This window comes from Hippocampus comes, unplaced genomic scaffold (genome assembly GCF_001891065.2).
Source record: "Hippocampus comes isolate QL1 unplaced genomic scaffold, H_comes_QL1_v1.1 scaffold78, whole genome shotgun sequence".
NCBI lineage: Eukaryota > Metazoa > Chordata > Actinopteri > Syngnathiformes > Syngnathidae > Hippocampus > Hippocampus comes.
Window position 1 is genome coordinate 1,677,146 of NW_017805798.1, and position 18,821 is coordinate 1,695,966.

The 18,821-nt window shown below is 44.6% G+C and overlaps 1 protein-coding gene across 2 annotated transcripts in view; it reads right to left on the reverse strand.

The window, feature by feature from the left end:
- scarf2 (scavenger receptor class F, member 2) overlaps positions 1-17,961 on the reverse strand; it is a 20,030-nt gene extending 2,069 nt beyond the window's left edge. The window contains exons 1-10 of one of the 2 annotated variants that reach the window (XM_019885458.1): positions 17,281-17,961; positions 13,838-13,896; positions 13,213-13,314; positions 12,111-12,630; positions 9,667-9,885; positions 8,693-8,821; positions 8,102-8,205; positions 6,494-6,608; positions 6,093-6,190; positions 161-316 (exon numbers count right to left, since the gene is read on the reverse strand). In XM_019885458.1, coding sequence (XP_019741017.1) covers positions 161-316; positions 6,093-6,190; positions 6,494-6,608; positions 8,102-8,205; positions 8,693-8,821; positions 9,667-9,885; positions 12,111-12,630; positions 13,213-13,314; positions 13,838-13,896; positions 17,281-17,390 — 1,612 coding nt within the window. In that variant the 5' untranslated portion in view covers positions 17,391-17,961. Of the gene's footprint in view, positions 1-160; positions 317-6,092; positions 6,191-6,493; positions 6,609-8,101; positions 8,206-8,692; positions 8,822-9,666; positions 9,886-11,137; positions 11,698-12,110; positions 12,631-13,212; positions 13,315-13,837; positions 13,897-17,280 lie in introns of those variants that run through there. The other variant, XM_019885459.1, reaches the window with a different exon arrangement.
- Between the last annotated feature and the right edge of the window lie 860 nt (positions 17,962-18,821).

Below are 18,821 nucleotides of genomic sequence, written 5' to 3' on the forward strand. Positions count from 1 at the left end.
TGTGTGTGTGTGTGTGTGTGTGTGTGTGTGTGTGTGTGTGCGTGCGTGTGTGTGTGTGTGAGAGGGAAGACGCCTCTCATGCCAACAACACATTGGGCATGTATTTGTATGTGTCGGTGCGGATAACCAATGCGTTTAATTGTTCCCCGCAATGACTAACCTTCATGAGGCACGCAGTACACGGGGCTCTCGTCGCCGCTCTCACATGACGAGAAGGACTCCTGGGAGGACCAGGAGTAAGGGGAAGGCTGCTCGGCCACTGAGGGGGGCTCGATGAAGCTGCAGTTGAAGTTGTGCTCGGGGTCGTGGTGGGCTACTGAGAACACAAAACAAACGCAGAAGCCCAGAGGTCAGCGAGAGGGTATTGTACCATGTTACAAGAACAACAGTCTGCTCTCCCAACGGCTGCCGAGTGGTAGGAAATGGACTTGGGATTGGTTTTACATGTCAGTTAACAGAGCGAGTGTGATTTTCAGGGTTTGGTGGTTTTCTTGACGTTGATTGATGCCACATGCCATCAGTACATTGGCAGATGACTGCTACTTGGGAGAGAACAGTGACACTGAAATGTTACTAAGTGCCACCAATAACACAAAGACATCTTCCAACTTGTAGCAGACAACAAAGGATACATGACTTCTTTGAAGAAAATATCATCTCCACATGTCATTTTTATTGTGTATGTGTGTCTTGACTGTGGAATTTATCAAGCTGAGCCCCTTGTGAGGTCACACAAGGCTGAATTTTGACCTCCATTTTCGGGAAAGATACGCCTCGAAAGTCGCAACCCCCCCACACCGTTTCCCCCCCCCCCCCAAAAAAAAAACCCCAAAAAACTGGAGTTCAAACAGCTTTCATGAATCATCCATACATTGGCAGTCAACGTAGCCTCAGTTCAATTCAGGTCAAAACTGTGCTGAGTGTTGACTTGGCATGACCATTTGAAGGCGCTTTCAACATGACTCCCCCAATCTGCCTCTGTTCTTTCGGTTAGTTGTCTTCGTATCACGTAATAATGTGACTTTAGCATGATGGAATAGTCTCGTCTCAGGACTTCCAGTGTGGATTTGAATTTTCTCCAAGTGCTTGTGTGGTGGGTTTGGGGTGAAGCTTAATAAGGTCTACGCTTTTGGGATATGGATCAGTGGAAAACTAGCAATACAAGGGTCGTAATTATCAACGGTTTCCTGGGATTCAATTTTAAAGACAATGCAAAATGAAATCAAAAGTTATTTCTCAATTCGTTATTAAGATAACTGCTGAAAACGTGCTAAGACTGAGCCCTGCGTAGTACTGTACTGTGGAGAAATAGGGTTCATTTGTTTTGCACCTTTTCAGTTGTCCTGATATTTTACCCTCCTCCATCCCCCCAAAAAATAATGCAAGTTGGTTGTTATTACTTGGCCCGTTTATACCACAACGGTACGCAGTTAGCAAGCTAGCTGACGCTACACTCAAAAAAGGCATCTTCCCTGGACGCCACAATTTACAGACCAGCTCGGTGGTGTTCTTTAAATTCCCAAGAGAGAATTGCTGGCTGATTGACCCCCCCAGAGAGGGTGTTAGGTTGTGACCTAGCTTGTGAGTTGGCTTGTGAGCTAGCTAGTGGCTTGTGCCTCTCATTGCAATTTTGAAGTAGATTCGTTTTTTTTCAATCATTCAAATTTGGCAGTGTTGTGAACAACATTTCTTTGTAGAGGGCTACATTTACAAGATTTACATACTTTTTTTTTTCACTTTAATGGATTTTTAAAGTCGCTCTATTACACCATTGAGACATGACATCAATTAGAGCAGGTGCCACTTTTGGAGCAAATGTCATTGTTTCCTTCCCCAAAAACCTGTGACATTCTTTTTCTTCGTTTCTCTTTTTTTTCCTAGCCTCAAGTCAACACAAGAATGTCAAAAATGTGTTTGCTTGTGTTGCGATGACTTTCTGTTTACTCATTTGTGAGCGGAGGGGAATGAATGTGAGTAATTCCTTGTTCAGGGTCATCACTTAATAGCCCATCCGCAGGAGCTGAGGAATGCTGAGCAGCCCCCTCGATGCAAGCACTGCAGTCATGTTAGTCAACAAGACAACCCGTGGACAATTTGCAACATGATGGAATGCTGCTGCTCTTCAAATAAGCTCACACACAACCTCGTGGTTCCTGAGGGGAGCATTATTCGGCAGACTGGATGCCGCTGGGATCCTTGGCCACACTAAGGGGCATTACTGACACGTCGCAGCTGCAGAGCTCAACCACAAACTTGCTGAGTGGGGGAAGGAGAGCTCGGTTTTACAGACATGGAGCTAAAGCTTGGGTTGACAGACTGTTTGGGTCCAGGACCCGGTTACAGGGAGAACTTGGTATCAATAACCTCTTAAACGTGGATTGAACCAATTAGTAAACTAGTTGACGTCAACTAATCGCTAAAACGTGTTTTTGACATCAAGTCTTCTGATTAGAGGACTTTTGACTTGCAAAATGCCAGACACTTGTGTGGGTTTGACAGTAGAAAATTTCAACAACAAATTTCCAACAACTGTGTGCTCACGAAATTTCATTCCTCATCGAACACGGCAACATAGCAACGCTTCAGGGTTGACGCCAGTGTACTTTAAATGTCCGTCTTAAGGGTGCGAGAATGTTTTCGGCTCAGTTTAGTGGCCAATTAAAGGCCCGAATGTGAAGAGGAATGTTCTTAGAAACGTACACATCTGCGATACCGGTCAAGTGTCCTGGGATTAATCCAGCTGCAGGGAAAAAAAAAACAAAAAAACGGGTGGTGCTCCATATGCGCACTTATCCGTGAGGAAACATTTGGACACAAAAGGATGCGAGGAATGCTCCGCAGACGCGAAAGCGGAGGGTGTGGGGTGAATATGCTTCCAGTGGAATGCCAAAAAGCAACAGTTACACATGTTTGGTGATGCCAGCAGGGGGCTAGGTGACACATTCTAGCGTTCCCCTTGCAAGTAAGGAAAACGCTGCCCTTCCTCCCTCCCTATTCCTATTTCATTCAACATTGCCACATCTGTTGCCACTGGCCCTGGCGGGGATAAATCACAGCTCTGACACGGGCTGGGGTAAATTTGACCACTTCCTGTTTCCAGCCCCTGTCGGGCCCCCTCTGGAATGTGTGTGTGTGTGTGTGTGTGTGTGTGTGTGTGTGTGTGTGTGTGTGTGTGTGCAGGACTGCGTAGCCTCAGTCATGAGTTTCCAAATGCTGGCAGCCATACTTCTGTGGCCCAGCATTATACATAGGACAAACCTGGAAGCCCAATAAAGTCTTTAAAAAAACAACAAAAACAAAACGTAAACCATCATCTTTGCATTTGGTAGCATTTAGGGAGACCGTGCATATTTCTTTCATTACACTGTAAACGGTGGATCGCATTTTTCTGTCGAAAACAGATTACTCAGGGAGGGACTGGGTCTTCTCCTTTTTCCTGACTTATATGGGAGAGACACGCTCCTCTCAAAACAAGCGTTTTGATATGCAACATTGTGATGACAAAGACATGCCTGTCTCGGCGCAGAACAAGGTCACAATGGAGTCAGACTGGAGCTTAAATAATCAGCTGGATCACTTCGGAAGCACATGCTGCTCAGACGTAGAAAAGAAACCAGGTCATCGTCTTTTAACTCTTTCATCACTCACTTGGAGTTTTTGCGGTATCAAATGTAGGCCAGAGTCAGGGAAGGGCCGCGCTGACTTTCTGGCTGCGTGATCAACGAGTAGCGAACGTACAAACGCCGTTATGAGTGTGCCAAACTTGCATATCTTTATTTATTGTTATGTAAACAAGACATGAATGGATTTAGGTTAAGAAGCTAAATGGCGCTGAGGTTGTACAGTCTGGAATGTCACCAACGTTTTCTGGAAAAAGTTAACATGGAGATGTGACATCTAACGATGACGGTGAAAACTTCTGAGTTTGAACAGCTATCACGCTGTATGTGATTGCTATTAACACTTTTCAGAAGAAAGAGCAGCCTCAACAACGTCTGTTAAGAGAAGAAGAATATGTACTGGACGGTTTGTGAAGTTGGAGGTCTGTCTTTCTAAGCCTCCGGCCTCAAAATACAATTCATCAACTTTCAGTTGAAATCGAGGGCTCGATTTTCATGCCCAGTGCAAGTCGAAAAGTGCGCAGTGGCGAGTGAGACCAAGTTTTGTCATTTTTGCAGAGCCACGCATCTTGGCACTGATATATACAGTATGTGCGGTTTGCGCCGTTGTGGGTGTGAACACAGCGGGCTTTATTCATCGTCAGTCCCATCGGTCAGGCTCGAATAGTTTATTGTTTGTTTGGCCATCCCTCTTTTGCCATTTTTTTTTGACAAAATATTGTGACAAAATATGAATTGCAGATTGTTGAGATGGTGAGTTTTTCAAATAATTCGAATAAGAATGCCTGGTTCTGTTCGGAGACACTAACACAGCCAAAAACAACCTCCTGCTTCGCCCTTTGCATTTTCGAATATTTTGATGACCTTATTTAGCTACGAAGACCATTCATTGTCATCCAGTGGTAAACTAAATCCGTCTCTGGCGCAACGCAAGAACAGCTCAACGACATGCTCAACTGCTCGTTAGAGTTTGAACAGATCAGCATCTTTTGACATGCTGGAATATTTGAGAATGAGGTCGGAGACGGATCCGTCACAGACCACGAGACCTCCACATGGACCTGCGGAGTCCATATAAACACTGCAGCCTTTGTTGGCTCATCCCTCAGCACCAGCAGGCCTCAACCTTTTGCGCGATGACCACCGGCCGTCTTTTAATAGGACGCGCTCCATCTCGGAGGGAGAAACCCTTCGCTCGGTGAACTACGGATGCGGGGTACAAAAACCGTGAGGGGAAAGAAAAGCGCGGCAGTTTGGGTCTGGAATAACACGAACACATGGCCGGCGGAGGGCGCCAAGAACAATAAGGGGCTCCAAAATGGGCGCATTCCTTTGAAATGAAAGCCCATATTTGTCTGGCAGTTAGCAGACTTCTCAGTCATCATCAGCTAAGACACAAACTAAGGTCGCAAAGAGCACAGGAAAAATGAAGCCATTGTGCATAGCGGCGAAGGTAAATTAGTAACGTCGGAGGGTGTTCAATGCAGTCATACAGTAATTGTCTACAGTTGAAAATGTGAATTTCCAACTACAGTGTAAGCTGTGAAATCAAACGATCCCTGTATGTGGCGCAAAATCTTCCGACTGAAAAGCGGTGTTAGCCACGACGTCTGCTTTGACGTCGGTTCATTGCACAGCGACGATGTTTAAAATCTCAGGTGAACTTGCATCGGACTCAATGTCTGTGTTTTGTGTTTTCTTTGGGTATTTTTTTCCCCCTAAAAATAGACACCTAAAGTTACGTTCGGCAGTGAGACTCCAGTGATATGAAACCCACGTGAATGCTAAAACGTTCCCAAAAACTTTATTTGAACGGTGCAACAAAAACTAATTTGATCCAAAAATTGGCTAGAATTAGCAATGGTCGAGTATCGATACCAAGTATCGGTATTTTTTTTTAAGGTATTGGATACTCGTGGCGGCTGCCGATACCAGCCACCAATACTTTGGGCAAAGAAAAAGAAATTCACACCGAGAAGTGCTTCTCGGCGTTGTACTGTGGCAGTTTGGCACTTCGGTGAATCTTCATCTGCTTCAGAAAGATGTGTTTGAATAGATTTTTATATCTCAGTGCTCGAAGTATCTATACTCAGTATCGGTGAGCACTTGTATTGTGAATGGTGTTTATCTTTGGAACAGTTTTTTTATTTCAGATTTTTATTATCTGTAATTTTATTCTGCACTGCTGTAACACTTTAAGTGGGGGGGCAGGGGGGGCTTGAGGATTATTTTATTTTAAATTGTAGGTCAACTAGTACTGTTTGTGTTTGTTTCCACTGTATGCCTTAGGACTAAAAGTAGAACAATATAAAACTCTGCTACTGTTGAAGTCTTCAGTTTTGAAGAAAGTAAAACGATCCAAAGACGCGATTTTTTTTTTTTTTTTTTTTTGCAGCAGAAAGCATAGTTGCAAAAAGACAGGCAACGTCTGGCGGCTCAGTGTGGGATATGAAAGAAAGTTTTGGGGCTTACCAACTACTTTTGGCAGTTTCTGTCTCCTCAGTGGAATACGGGGAAGTTTAGTGCTGATTCGGCTAAATCGTCCGCACAGGATCCGCTTGGCTTTTTTGCTGTTGGAAGAGTTGTCTGGGTTAGATCTGAGGTAGGATGACAGCATGGAAATCTAAATGAATCATTTAAAAGAGGGTTTATTCGACTTGGCCCTGTGTCGAGGCTTGCTCACACTGCTTCCTACGCAGTATTATCGACACGTGAAAAACATTTGCATTGCACTTTACATGTATTTAGCCCCTCATCAACTGCGACCCGGTGAGACAAGAACAATCCCACATCCATTTTTTTTTTTTTTTTTTTTCATAACGGGCTACTGAGAGTCAGACAACTTGTGCAGAAGACACCAAAGCGTCACTCACTTGTGGTCGTCTTTGTGCCGACAGAGGCAGCAGCAGCACAGCACAGAGAGCAGGACGATCAGCAAAAAGGAGACGAGCGTCCCGGCCGCGATCACACCCATCCGCTGGTTAGGCTCTGCAAAAGGAAAAAAAAAAAAAAAAAAAAAAGACGCAACGAGTTCTGGATGGTGCGGTACAGAAAAAAATGGTGACTCTAAATTAAAACCATAGAGCAGAAACACACTGAGCCCGAGGTTATTCCACAACTTCCCCCCAAGATCCCCTCAATGATCCACTGAAGATTTTAAATTGTCCAAGGTGTGAATGTAAGTGTAAATTTTTGTTTTTCGATATGACCCATTCCAATGTGTACCCCAAAGTCAGCTGTGACCCTTCTGAGAATGAGCGCTATAAAAAATGAACGGCTGGATAATTCTGCATCATCGATTAATTGTTATTTTAATTTAAAATAGTCCAAAAATCCTTGTAAGTCCAGCTTCTCCGCAGTCAATATTTTAAAATGTATGTGGTTGTCCATGAAAGCGTTGTGCTGATTTTGTGTTTTTTTTTTTTCATCGACATTTGCAAACATCTGATTTTGTTTTGGAGAACAATTATCAAAATTTCTGCTGATTTTCTGACAGGTTACAGACCAAACCAGGAGCTGAATTGGAATGAAATTATTCATGCATTTTCTGAACTGTCAATTTGACATCATGTCCTACTTGGGAATGAAAACGATATAATTTATTGATTAATCGACAAAATCATGGGCTTTTAAAAAAAAAAAATCATTGCAGACAAAAAAAAAAAATTGAGTACAATTAGCTCTTATTGCTAGTGCTAACACAACAGGGCAGGTGTATCTTTAGGCGAGTGAAAATAAGTGATTGATCAATTATTTAGGTTTGATTATTGCTTAATTGTGGAACGGGCTTCTCGCAACCCATTCAAACAATACTTGTCGGACAAGTACTGTAAAATAACAGATTTGCAGGGCAACGGTGATGGCAGAGATGCTACTCCACTAGCACATTGTGATCAAGTTCCATGTAGCGGCTTTTATCTGTAACTTATGCTGTCTCTTGGGCTGTTACGTGTCTCATAAAGATAAGATGAATTGTTGTGGCGTGCGGTCACTGCTAGTTATTCACCGTCGGGGGAATAAAGGACCGGAAGTGGCTCGAGGGCATCACCAGGTCTGAGCGGATCACAGCTAGCTTGCCGCTGCCGCGACACTTGAGCCTTTTTCAACACTGCTGCCATCATGACTAATTATGAAACAGCCTCATCCTTCTTCTTTCCTCTTCCCCTTTTTCACCCCCCCCCCCTTTCCTTTCCTTCCCCTCGCTCTGACCGGTGCCAAAAAAAACGCAGCGCACAGGGACACCAGTCTGGAAAAGCTATCAAGGCTTTTGCTGTGTAAAAGTCCCTCGCTAGTACACACGCAAGGCTGCAGAAGTTGTTTGTTGGTACTGTGTGTACAGCCAACTGTTAGTCACTTAAGAGTCCGTCAGAATGAGGGGCTTGTGGCGCTTTGGACATCCCAAGAAGAAAATGTGCTTTTTGTCTCAATGGCAAAAACACACGCTCCCTTTTTGCAGTGGGAAACAAATCATATTTTCTTACGGAGGTAGCAGGCACCAGAAACTGGGTCGCAGTTCTTGTCATGGCAGGAGCAAGTTTGATTGCAGTTCACTCCATGTTGTCCAGGTTGACATGTCAGATTGCAGCTGTAGAGGACGTAACACAAACTCTGTTTGAAATTCACTCCATCGAGTTCAAGTCCTTTTTAATCACAACAACGGGGAAACGGGTTTTTGTGTTCCACGTGCGTCTGTTTTTAGTTTGTTGTATTTGCCGTCTGAAAAGCCTTTGTAAAAGGCTTCGGCCCACCTGTGACAACATTTTTTTTCCTTCTTCCAATATGTCTTTTACAATCAATACAGAATAGAGATTCAACTCCAAAATGAATACGGAGTTGATTCCAGGCTAGTGGGTGTCGCTTTACGTTTTTTTTAACGGCAGCTAGCAACAAGCTAGCTACAATCTAGCTAAACATTAAAGTAAACATTCCTTGAAAGAAATTATGACAACCGAAGACAAGCAATTGAAAACACATATTATTATTATTTTTTTTAATGTCTGCACTTCTCAAACGTTTAAGCCTCTCTGTTAAGTTGTGGGTCAAACTAACTCTTTTCGATGCTGGCAACTTACTAGGTTCCGTAAAATCCCGGGTCACACAGGCACTCTCCGGTGACGCCGTGACAGTTCCCGTTGAAACAGTGACTGCAGTTGTTCTCACAATTATCTCCGTACGTGCCGTTGGGGCAGCGCACCTCGCACCTATCACACAAAAGACGAATGCAAGCACGGCGGTCATTACTGAGCTGAGCAGCATGAGTCACAAGGTGTTATCACAGCGTGTACACGAGAATTAATGCAGCTACTCGTTAAAGTCACTGCCGTTATGTGTTTAAACGGTAGTGGGAAGTGCTACTGTACTAAAGCACAAATTTCAGGGATCTGGACTTCACGTGAGTACCGGTATTTGGTATTTGTGACGATTTAATGCCCTTCATTTAAAAACAGATATCTGAACTCAAAGTTTCAAGGCAAAAAAAAAAACTGATAACATTTGAAGATGGGCAATCCAACAAAATATTTTAAAGTATTTTTTAGTTTTGCTAACGTGACAAAGAAATAAGAGTCTACAGAACTGAAAGATAGAAGTAAAAACAACTCGGCAAAAATGGTTTGGGAGCAACTCGCTCGCTTTGTTGGTCGAACTAACATTGTTGCCATAATGATCAAAGATTTATATTTTAACGTTGTTCCTACTTAATTAGCCTTCGACAGTATTTTGATGACCGGGGTAAATCCAGTGTGGCGCATGGCGTACTTCTGCACTAGGGTGGGTTAGACCTGATGTTGGTAATTTCGAATTGCGAGATAGAGGGCTGCGCCGCTGTGGGCGTGGTCAAAGCCGACTTCAATCTTGGCCAATCAAGATCGGTCGCGCGTCCCGTTGCGCACTAGAGTCTCGACACGGTGTAAGCACATCTGTGCCGTGAAGTGGGCACCTGGACACTGAGCCCCATTCACTCCCAATCGTTCGAGTGACTGTTGTTCAGTTGGAAAACCGCAAACTTTCGCCGCAAAAATGAGAACGTGAAAATACGTTTTCCTACCTGTCCCCAATCCAGCCAGGGTTACAGTGCGAGCACTTGCCCTGAATGTGGTCACAGTGATGGCCGTCCTTACAGGTGGGACACACTTCCTGGCAGTTTTCCCCGAAGAAGCCTTTGGAGCAGAGCTGGTCGCAGCGCGTCCCGTTCCAGCCTCTGTCGCATGTGACGCAGCGTCCCTCCGTCACCTTACATGGCTGCTGGCCCTTGCAGTGGCCACACCTGAGGAACAAAGGTCAGTTCCTCAAATTTATTTCCTCTTCTGTGAGGAAGTTGGAATGATGCAGGGTTGCTCCGATGATCGTTTAAGGAGCCGAATAACATTGAATTGACACTTGATTCTTTTTGGTTTATAGCATCTGCATCGTATGAGGTGCGCGGTCCACAAAAGGTCAGTCACTTAAATGTCTCGGCTTCATGGTTACGGGATAATGTGAACGCCAATACGCAAATCTTTCTAGCTGCTCCAGGAAGTCTGTTTTAAGGGTTATCAGCAGCGGCGTGCATCATCACATCGTATTGAAACTATAAAACTGCCATGCAATCATGCAGCATATAAGCTAAGTGAACGGTTAGCATCTGTGCAACAGCACAGTTTCTTGCACTTGGTTTAGCATCTTGGCTGCTGCCATTTAACAGGATTTGGACTACTATCTATTTTTTCAATGACACGTCTATTTTCAAATTGTTCTTTTCATTACTCACGTCTGTTTTACGTTTCACATCGCTACTGCCAATATGAGCTTCTCCGCAATCGCACTGCAACCTATTTTTAGATTTTTTCATTTTATTTTTTTTACTTTACATTGTTCTTTTTATTACGACCTTCTGTGGTATCCGTGCTACTGAGCCGATGCTTTTTAGAATAAGGAAAATGTTTAATTATAATCATTGCTGCGGCCACTGTGCACGCAACTGTAATTGGATTGCTTTACTTTATTTTGAAATAATGCAAACAATTTCACACTGCCCAGGGCTGGTTTTTTTTAATGTAGTGTATAATTTAGGAGTCTTATAAAGGCTCTTAGCGAGGCGAACACTAAATGTATCTCGACCGCTGACATGCTGCACTGAACTGAATTTGAACTACACTGAATTTTTTTCCTCCATTTTTTTCCCCCTTTCTTGCTATGGTCTATGTTTTGATGTTGCTAAAAATGATCGACCTCAGAATGGAGGAATGTTGGTTTAGTATGTATAACCGTGGCGGTTATACATACTAAACGTATTTACATTTCTGTTTTTATGAATTCATTTAAAGGCTATTTTTTTTACATTGTGTACACTTGATGTCAGAGGAAACCGAGTACCCGAAGAAAACCCACGCAGGCCCGGGGAGGACATGCAAACTCCACATGGGAAGACCAGAGCTGGAATCGAACCCTGCGCCTCTGCACCGTGAGGCGGATGTGCTATCCAGCTAATCCACCGTGCCGCCCTCAAGAAGGTCATTTTGACTCAAATTGTTCCTCACTTGTTCCTGCAGTTCTGCCCGTAAAACCCAGCAGGGCACGGCTCTCTGCAAAACTTCCCACGGTAGCCCGGCGTGCAGGTACACGTGCCGTCCGCCTGGTTGCACTTGCCGTGGACGCACTGGCAGTATCGGTCGCACCTGGGGCCCCACATCCTATCCCGGCAGTGGCAGCGCTGAGTGAACTGGTCGCATGGCGAGTTGTTGCAGTTACACTGGATGGCGCAGTTTCGCCCCGTCCAGCCGGGGCTGCACAGGCAGCGTCCCGTCATCGGGTCGCACATGGAGTTGACGCTGCAGTAGCAGTTGTTGTTGCACTGAGGGCCCCAGACCCCCGGGTGACACGTGCAGAAGCCCGTGTCCTGGTCGCATTTGCCCTTTTGGCACATGCAGGAGTTCTCGCAGTTGGGCCCCCAACGATTGTGGTTGCACGTGCACTTGCCCGTCAAGTCGTCGCACTGGCCGTTGGGGTGACAGTTGCATTTACCCTTGCAGTCAGGGCCCCAAAACTGGGCGGGACACTCTGGTTCGGGACGTAACAGAGACATCAGTTGACAATTTGAATGTAACAATTGTGTACAAAGGAAGAAACTAATAAATGATTTTCCATTTTGCGATGAATGGAAATCCCAACCCTTCCAGCCCCCGTCACAGTACGCAGTAGACACAGTCAGCTGCAGAAATATTAGTCTTTTTTTGCAGAGGATAAAGAATATATGCCTGTGAAGATTGCTATGTTGTCTTGTCTCAATGAGTTCCTGAGCCATTTATGTTCAAATACCCTTTGTGTCAAACTCCGGTCCTCGAGGGGCGTTTTCCTGCATGTTTTCCATCTCGCCCTGACATGCAAACTCCACATGGGAAGACCAGAGCTGGAATCGAACCCTGCGCCTCTGCACCGTGAGGCGGATGTGCTATCCAGCTAATCCACCGTGCCGCCCTCAAGAAGGTCATTTTGACTCAAATTGTTCCTCACTTGTTCCTGCAGTTCTGCCCGTAAAACCCAGCAGGGCACGGCTCTCTGCAAAACTTCCCACGGTAGCCCGGCGTGCAGGTACACGTGCCGTCCGCCTGGTTGCACTTGCCGTGGACGCACTGGCAGTATCGGTCGCACCTGGGGCCCCACATCCTATCCCGGCAGTGGCAGCGCTGAGTGAACTGGTCGCATGGCGAGTTGTTGCAGTTACACTGGATGGCGCAGTTTCGCCCCGTCCAGCCGGGGCTGCACAGGCAGCGTCCCGTCATCGGGTCGCACATGGAGTTGACGCTGCAGTAGCAGTTGTTGTTGCACTGAGGGCCCCAGACCCCCGGGTGACACGTGCAGAAGCCCGTGTCCTGGTCGCATTTGCCCTTTTGGCACATGCAGGAGTTCTCGCAGTTGGGCCCCCAACGATTGTGGTTGCACGTGCACTTGCCCGTCAAGTCGTCGCACTGGCCGTTGGGGTGACAGTTGCATTTACCCTTGCAGTCAGGGCCCCAAAACTGGGCGGGACACTCTGGTTCGGGACGTAACAGAGACATCAGTTGACAATTTGAATGTAACAATTGTGTACAAAGGAAGAAACTAATAAATGATTTTCCATTTTGCGATGAATGGAAATCCCAACCCTTCCAGCCCCCGTCACAGTACGCAGTAGACACAGTCAGCTGCAGAAATATTAGTCTTTTTTTGCAGAGGATAAAGAATATATGCCTGTGAAGATTGCTATGTTGTCTTGTCTCAATGAGTTCCTGAGCCATTTATGTTCAAATACCCTTTGTGTCAAACTCCGGTCCTCGAGGGGCGTTTTCCTGCATGTTTTCCATCTCGCCCTTTTGCAACACACCTTATCCAAATGATCAGCTCGTCAGCAAGCTCTGCAGAAGCCTGCTATCCATCCTGTTGAATTTGAATCAGGTGTGCTGCAACAGGGAGCGATGAAAAACGTGCAGGACGACACCTGTAGCTTAAAGAGTTACAACACAGCGATGGCAATGCTATTCATTAGCCTGTCTATACCGTTTTGCATTGTTTGTTAGCATTAAGCTAAACAAACTTTCTTAAGGCAAAGCTAAGGTAATCGTGCACGATGCCTTACTTGTGTCACAGCTGGCTCCGAAGTATCCATGGCGACAGCGGCATTCGTTAGGTCTGACACACACCTCGTTTTCCTTGCAGGTGAAATTGCCTTCACAGAGAGCTTTGAGAGAACAAAAAGTGGCTGCGTTATTCAACAATTGCGCATTGTATAAATCATAAACGTGTGCAAAGTTTGGCCGGGCGTGGGGGTTATTTATAGCCCATTTTTATTGGCTGGACGCATATTTTAATAATAAAGCTAAAGACAGATATGCAGAGATGTTGAGGCATTCATTTTTCAGCGGGGTGTAAGCCTCATTTTATACCCTTGATGATATTTTTTTTAATTATTCAAATTTGGCAGAGTCGTTCGCAACACCCTTCGGTGCGGTGTGTCAAATTTATAAGACGTGTTTATTTCTCACTTGACAGGAACTTTAAATACGGTTTGATTATTTAGCATAAATTGACCGACAACCAGGCACGTGCACCAGCCCACTTAGCTTGGATCCAAAAAAGTCAGTTGCAACTAAATAACCAATACAAATTGAATTGATGAAAAAGGTTTCTCTTCAATCCCCCTTTAAAGTTGTTTCATATTTGGACATCGCTGCTATGAATGAATTGTGCTGCGTGGTACGTACGTGTAAGGCATTCGTCCCCTAGCTGAGCCCATCCGCTGCAGCACGCCAACCCCGGAGATCTGGAAAAGAATTCCCAAAGTGTAAATAAGAGGAAGGGTGGGGGGTGTGGGGGTAGTCGGGGTGGGGTGCTGAGGCACCTGTTGTGAAACAACGCAGACATTTCAAAGTGGCGGCAACCGCACCCAAGTCTTTTGGTCACATCTGGGGAGATCAAACTCTTCAAGGCATTGACACTGTGATGCACATGCTGTGCACATGGTGGTCTAATTAGATGACTCATGCACTGTAAAAACAGTTAGGTCCAAAAAAAAACCCCAATATGGGTCAAAAAGGGACTGACAACTTTTGGGGTTATTCACTGAACCCCAAAAGTTGGGTCAAAATAAAGAACACATAAAACAAGCCCCAAAATTGGCCTGTTTTGTTCTTTGCTTTTTATGTGTTTTTATTTTTTGTACCCCACTTTTGTGGTAAAATGAATATTCCCCCCAAAAAGTGACCCTGATTGAGTTAAATTTTTTTTAGAATATGGGTCTCTACCAGCACAGTGCATTCAAAAAGCCCACCCAAGTGGAATTCTCTTTTTTCTCGTTTATCAGCTTCTGTAGCCTTTCCGGGCCTTTTGGAGAGAAAACAATCGAGGAGTCTAAATATGTAACAGTTTGCTGCCATTTTTTTTTTTTTTTTTTTTTGGGCTCTGTCAGGAAAGGACAAATTTGTCTCCTCTTCCTCCCACGACCGTGACCTTTGCGGGGCCTCTGCAACACATCAGCTGCCCCCAAAGTGTTTGAAGATGGCAGCTCGCTTCAGAGTCAGCGTGCAGGGAGTGACGCTGTTTTTTCTTATTCTGACAAATCGGCGCGTGGTAAAGATCAACCTCCGCATGCTTTCCCTTGCAGTGAAAAAGGAGTTTTTGGAACCGTGCGTGTCCGACTTGACTGCGCATGATGCTGGATTCCACTTATTTTATGCAGCCGCGCCTCTCCGAATCATGACAAACTGCTGCCAATGTGCACGGAGTTGACCCTCGTTGACCTTTTAATACACCGCCAATCCCTGTCAGCACTCGTGGGGGAAGATTGTGTGTTCGCAAGCACCGCTACAGCATAAAAATAGTCACTTTGGAGTCACTTTGTCCAGTTTCAAAAGACCACAAAAACAAAGGAACTTATATTTTTATTTGAGTTTTGGCCTTTCGTCGACAAACTTCCCTTAAAGGTCACTGGAAATTGAGTTTCCGGTAACTTGGGCCCAAAACTTCTGCCTATTGATTTATTTTTTTCTCTTGTTTTATTTATACCAACCGTGAGGGCTAGACGTGCCGTTTTGAATGTTAGAATATGTGACTTATGTTCTAGACGAGGCACAGGAATTTCATTGTTACAGGCAACTTGCATTGGGGCCAGGTATGCCAGTGGCCAATTCAGAATGATGGCCAAGGCAGTTTCACCTCCAGGGCGGGAATAACTTGACTTGCTACGTCATTAGAATTCAATCACAAAATCAGGCAGATCTGTTTGGGCTAGGGTACTTTAGCATGTGGTATGTAATACTATAATAGTATTTGGAAAACTATACGTTCAAGGTATTCTGAAGTCTCCGGAGGACTCCACTTCTCCTCCATTCCATGTTGTTATATATCATTTTGATAGAAATTACATCCCTCATGGTGATGTTTAGCAATTTTATCGCCCCCTGCTGTTGTGGAATGCACCAGACGGGCTGTATTGTTTGGTGGAAAAATATGGTGTCAATGATGATTTATGATTTTTTTTTTTTTTCCCCTGGTCCAGAGCGAAAAGACAATTTGTTCAAATAAAACACCCTTGTTGGCTGTTTTAGTGATTTAAAAAACAAACCGCTTTTCCTGTATGAGTTTTTCACTCGTCACAAGCGTTCCCCATATCGAATATGAGAATATAGTGAGTGCTGAAGGCATCACTGACATTCAACAGTTGACTTTGGGACGCAAAGACGTCCTTGGAAAGGCTGACATGTGATGATAAACACTGAGATGCTTCCCCCCATTCATTTGACTGCGGCTAGAGCAAATAAAGTACATACTGTAATGAGTGCAGTGGGAAAAATAAGGTCGTGGTGAGTGGCGGGCGCAGTGATTGTTGGCTATAGAATGAAGTGGGAAGATGACAAACAAAAGAGAAATGAAGTGGGCCAGGCCTGCGCTGAAAACATATACAAAGCAACTCAAAATAGTGATGACTGAAATATGCGGGCCATAAAGTCAGCCTTGGTGATACCGCAACAAATTTTCATGTCATTAAACAGCAGTATTGTTTTTGCGAAACTTTTCATCTACTATTGCCCACACGTGTTTAAATGTTTAGTGAACGAGATGTCAGAGTTATTGGCATCGTTGCAACAACCGGACATTTTTCAAAGGTAGCAAATACATACGCTGTACTTGTTCCCTTCCAAAATGACATTACTGGGGAGCTTGTTGAGGCTTCATCTTGCTCTGCAAGAATAATAAGAATGCGGTGGCCTCAAGCACATCTGTCTCCTAGTTTAGCACATCTGTCTCATCGTTTCGATGGTCTCGCTTCAAATCTTGGCTCGGACCTTGCTGTGTGGAATTTGTATGTTCTCCACATTCCTCCCATTTTCCATAAACATGTATGTAAGGAGACATTGGAGACTCGAAATTGTCCAGAGGTGTGAATAGGATTGCTTGTCTGTATCCTTTTACATGGCCCGACAATGACTGGCAACTAGTCCAGGGTGTTCTGCACATCTCACACTCAGTACTTAGTGAATTAGCTTGAATTAACTCCAGCCTTAACCCTAATGGATGTAGTGTAGGAATCTGTCCATCTATCTCGATCGGTAGCTGGCTATCTATATCTATATACAGTACCTAGCTAGCTGCTACCTATATATTTAGCGATAGCTAGCGCTACCCATATACTTAGCGAGCGCTATCTATCTATCTATCTATCTATCTATCTATCTATCTATCTATCTATCTATCTATCTATCTGCAATACATTGTAAGGTCTGTGCGTTGACAACAGCACCCCCTGTAGTACAATGCTAAGACTGCTACACACGGATGCACACATCTGTCCCGCCGACTCCTCCTCCTGCAGCAGCGATGAAGTGAACCGTGGAAAAAAAAAAGTGCCCGAAATGAAGCTCTTTGAATATATTCTACGAATAAAAGTGTCGCTGGCGCTCCCTGGATTACAACAAGCGAATTTCGCAACTAAAAGTGAAGTTCGCGTTGGTTGCGCCATTGCAGCCAAAAAGGCCACAAAGTACATACGCTCAAATTTCAGTTATTGTGGAAATTGTTCGTGTTCAATGTCATTGCAACACATCGTTGATTTTAACAGTGACAGAATGTACAGACAAATAAAGAGAAACATCAAAAAGACGAGTTGCGTTTCTTCAACAAGCATTAAAAGTTCATGCGATGCTCTTACCCGGTTGCTTTGCACACATTTCTGCCTTTGGGACGCAGTTTTTGGCTCTCAGCGAAGCTCAGAAGGAGACAAACCAGCGCCGCAAAAGCAATAAAGTTCTTCACTTCCATCGTACAAGCAGCAGCATCCTTCTAGACGCCTTTTTTTTTTAATTATTCCACACACAAGCTTTGCTTTTGCGCACTTAATCCAAATCTCTCTCCAGACGAGCCGTTAAAAAGTCCTACGACAATCCACTGCGACTCCAAGCTTGGCAAAATCAAACACGGCCGTTTCCCTCACTAAAGTCGTCCTCGTATGCCGCGCCGTTACTTCCATGAAACGCTCTCCTAAATTGAGGGCGGCGTGCAAAACTCGTGAGGAAAGAAAAGACAACTTCCCTGACGATGAACCGCGGTGGAAAAGTACAATCAAGTACAAAAAGTAGAAGGTCCCGCGATGGCTGTTCGTGCCTCTCTGAGGAGAACCACTTCACGTTTGTCCTCTCTTGCGCTCTCAGGAGTGGCAGGAGGGAAATTCCTGATTTGTTACTCTGTCTTTGGCTGTGTGTGCGCCACCAAATTTACATAGCGTGCGCGCCACGGGGTCTGCCCTCTAACTTATGCACGCCAAACTGCAACATGTGACTCCTAAATTCTACAACAAAGCTCGTGTGACATAGCCCACTACGAAGGAAAACATGATACATACATTAAAATAACACCATGCGGGGAAAATGAAAGTGAACGTTTTTTTTTTGTCGTTTCTGGTAAAGTGGAAATGAGGAACTTGGGTGCATCACTTTCAGTGGCCGTTTGGAGTGTGCGCATCAGTGACGCAATGGCTGCAATTTAGGGTTGTTCTTGAGGCGAGGCAATAGCTCCCCCTACTGATTACAACCAGCAATGGCTTTCAAACTTCACACTGCCTCAAAAAAATAAATAAATAAAAAATAGGTCACTTTCGGCTCAAGTGCTCATAAAACAAGGCAGATGTTGCATTCCTTCAAAGTATTTATCATTTAAAAAATATATTTTTAGCCGGAAGATATCATTGTAACGTATTTTTTAAATTAATGCCACAGTATCAAAATAAACACAAAATAATGGTGATCTTGTGTATCTTGATTGTCAGTCATCCGGAAACTACTTGAAAAGTGAAGTGTGTGCAGTACTGGATTAAAACAGTTTGCAACCTGTGATGTCGAACCTGTAAATGTGTTTTTTTTTCCTGAGTGCACCAGTAGGGGGACTCGTAGCACACTTTGAGAATCACAGCCCAGTGTTTTAATTACACAGGCTCACTTGTGGCTTTAATGGTCTTTTTTGGGGGGGAGGGGGGGGCGCTCAAGTGTGACCCCTCCAACATGAAAACAATCCAGCAGTGACTCAAGTACTTCGTGCTTCCGGACACACAACATTAGCTTTCTTTGCAGAGGTAATGATCCCCCTCAAAATGTTTTAAAACAAGATATAACCCCCGGATGGGTTCTTGAGTGTGTGTAAATGAACCCGTAAGCAAAGCATCATGTTATCATGTAGTGCGTCATTATGTACAGTTCT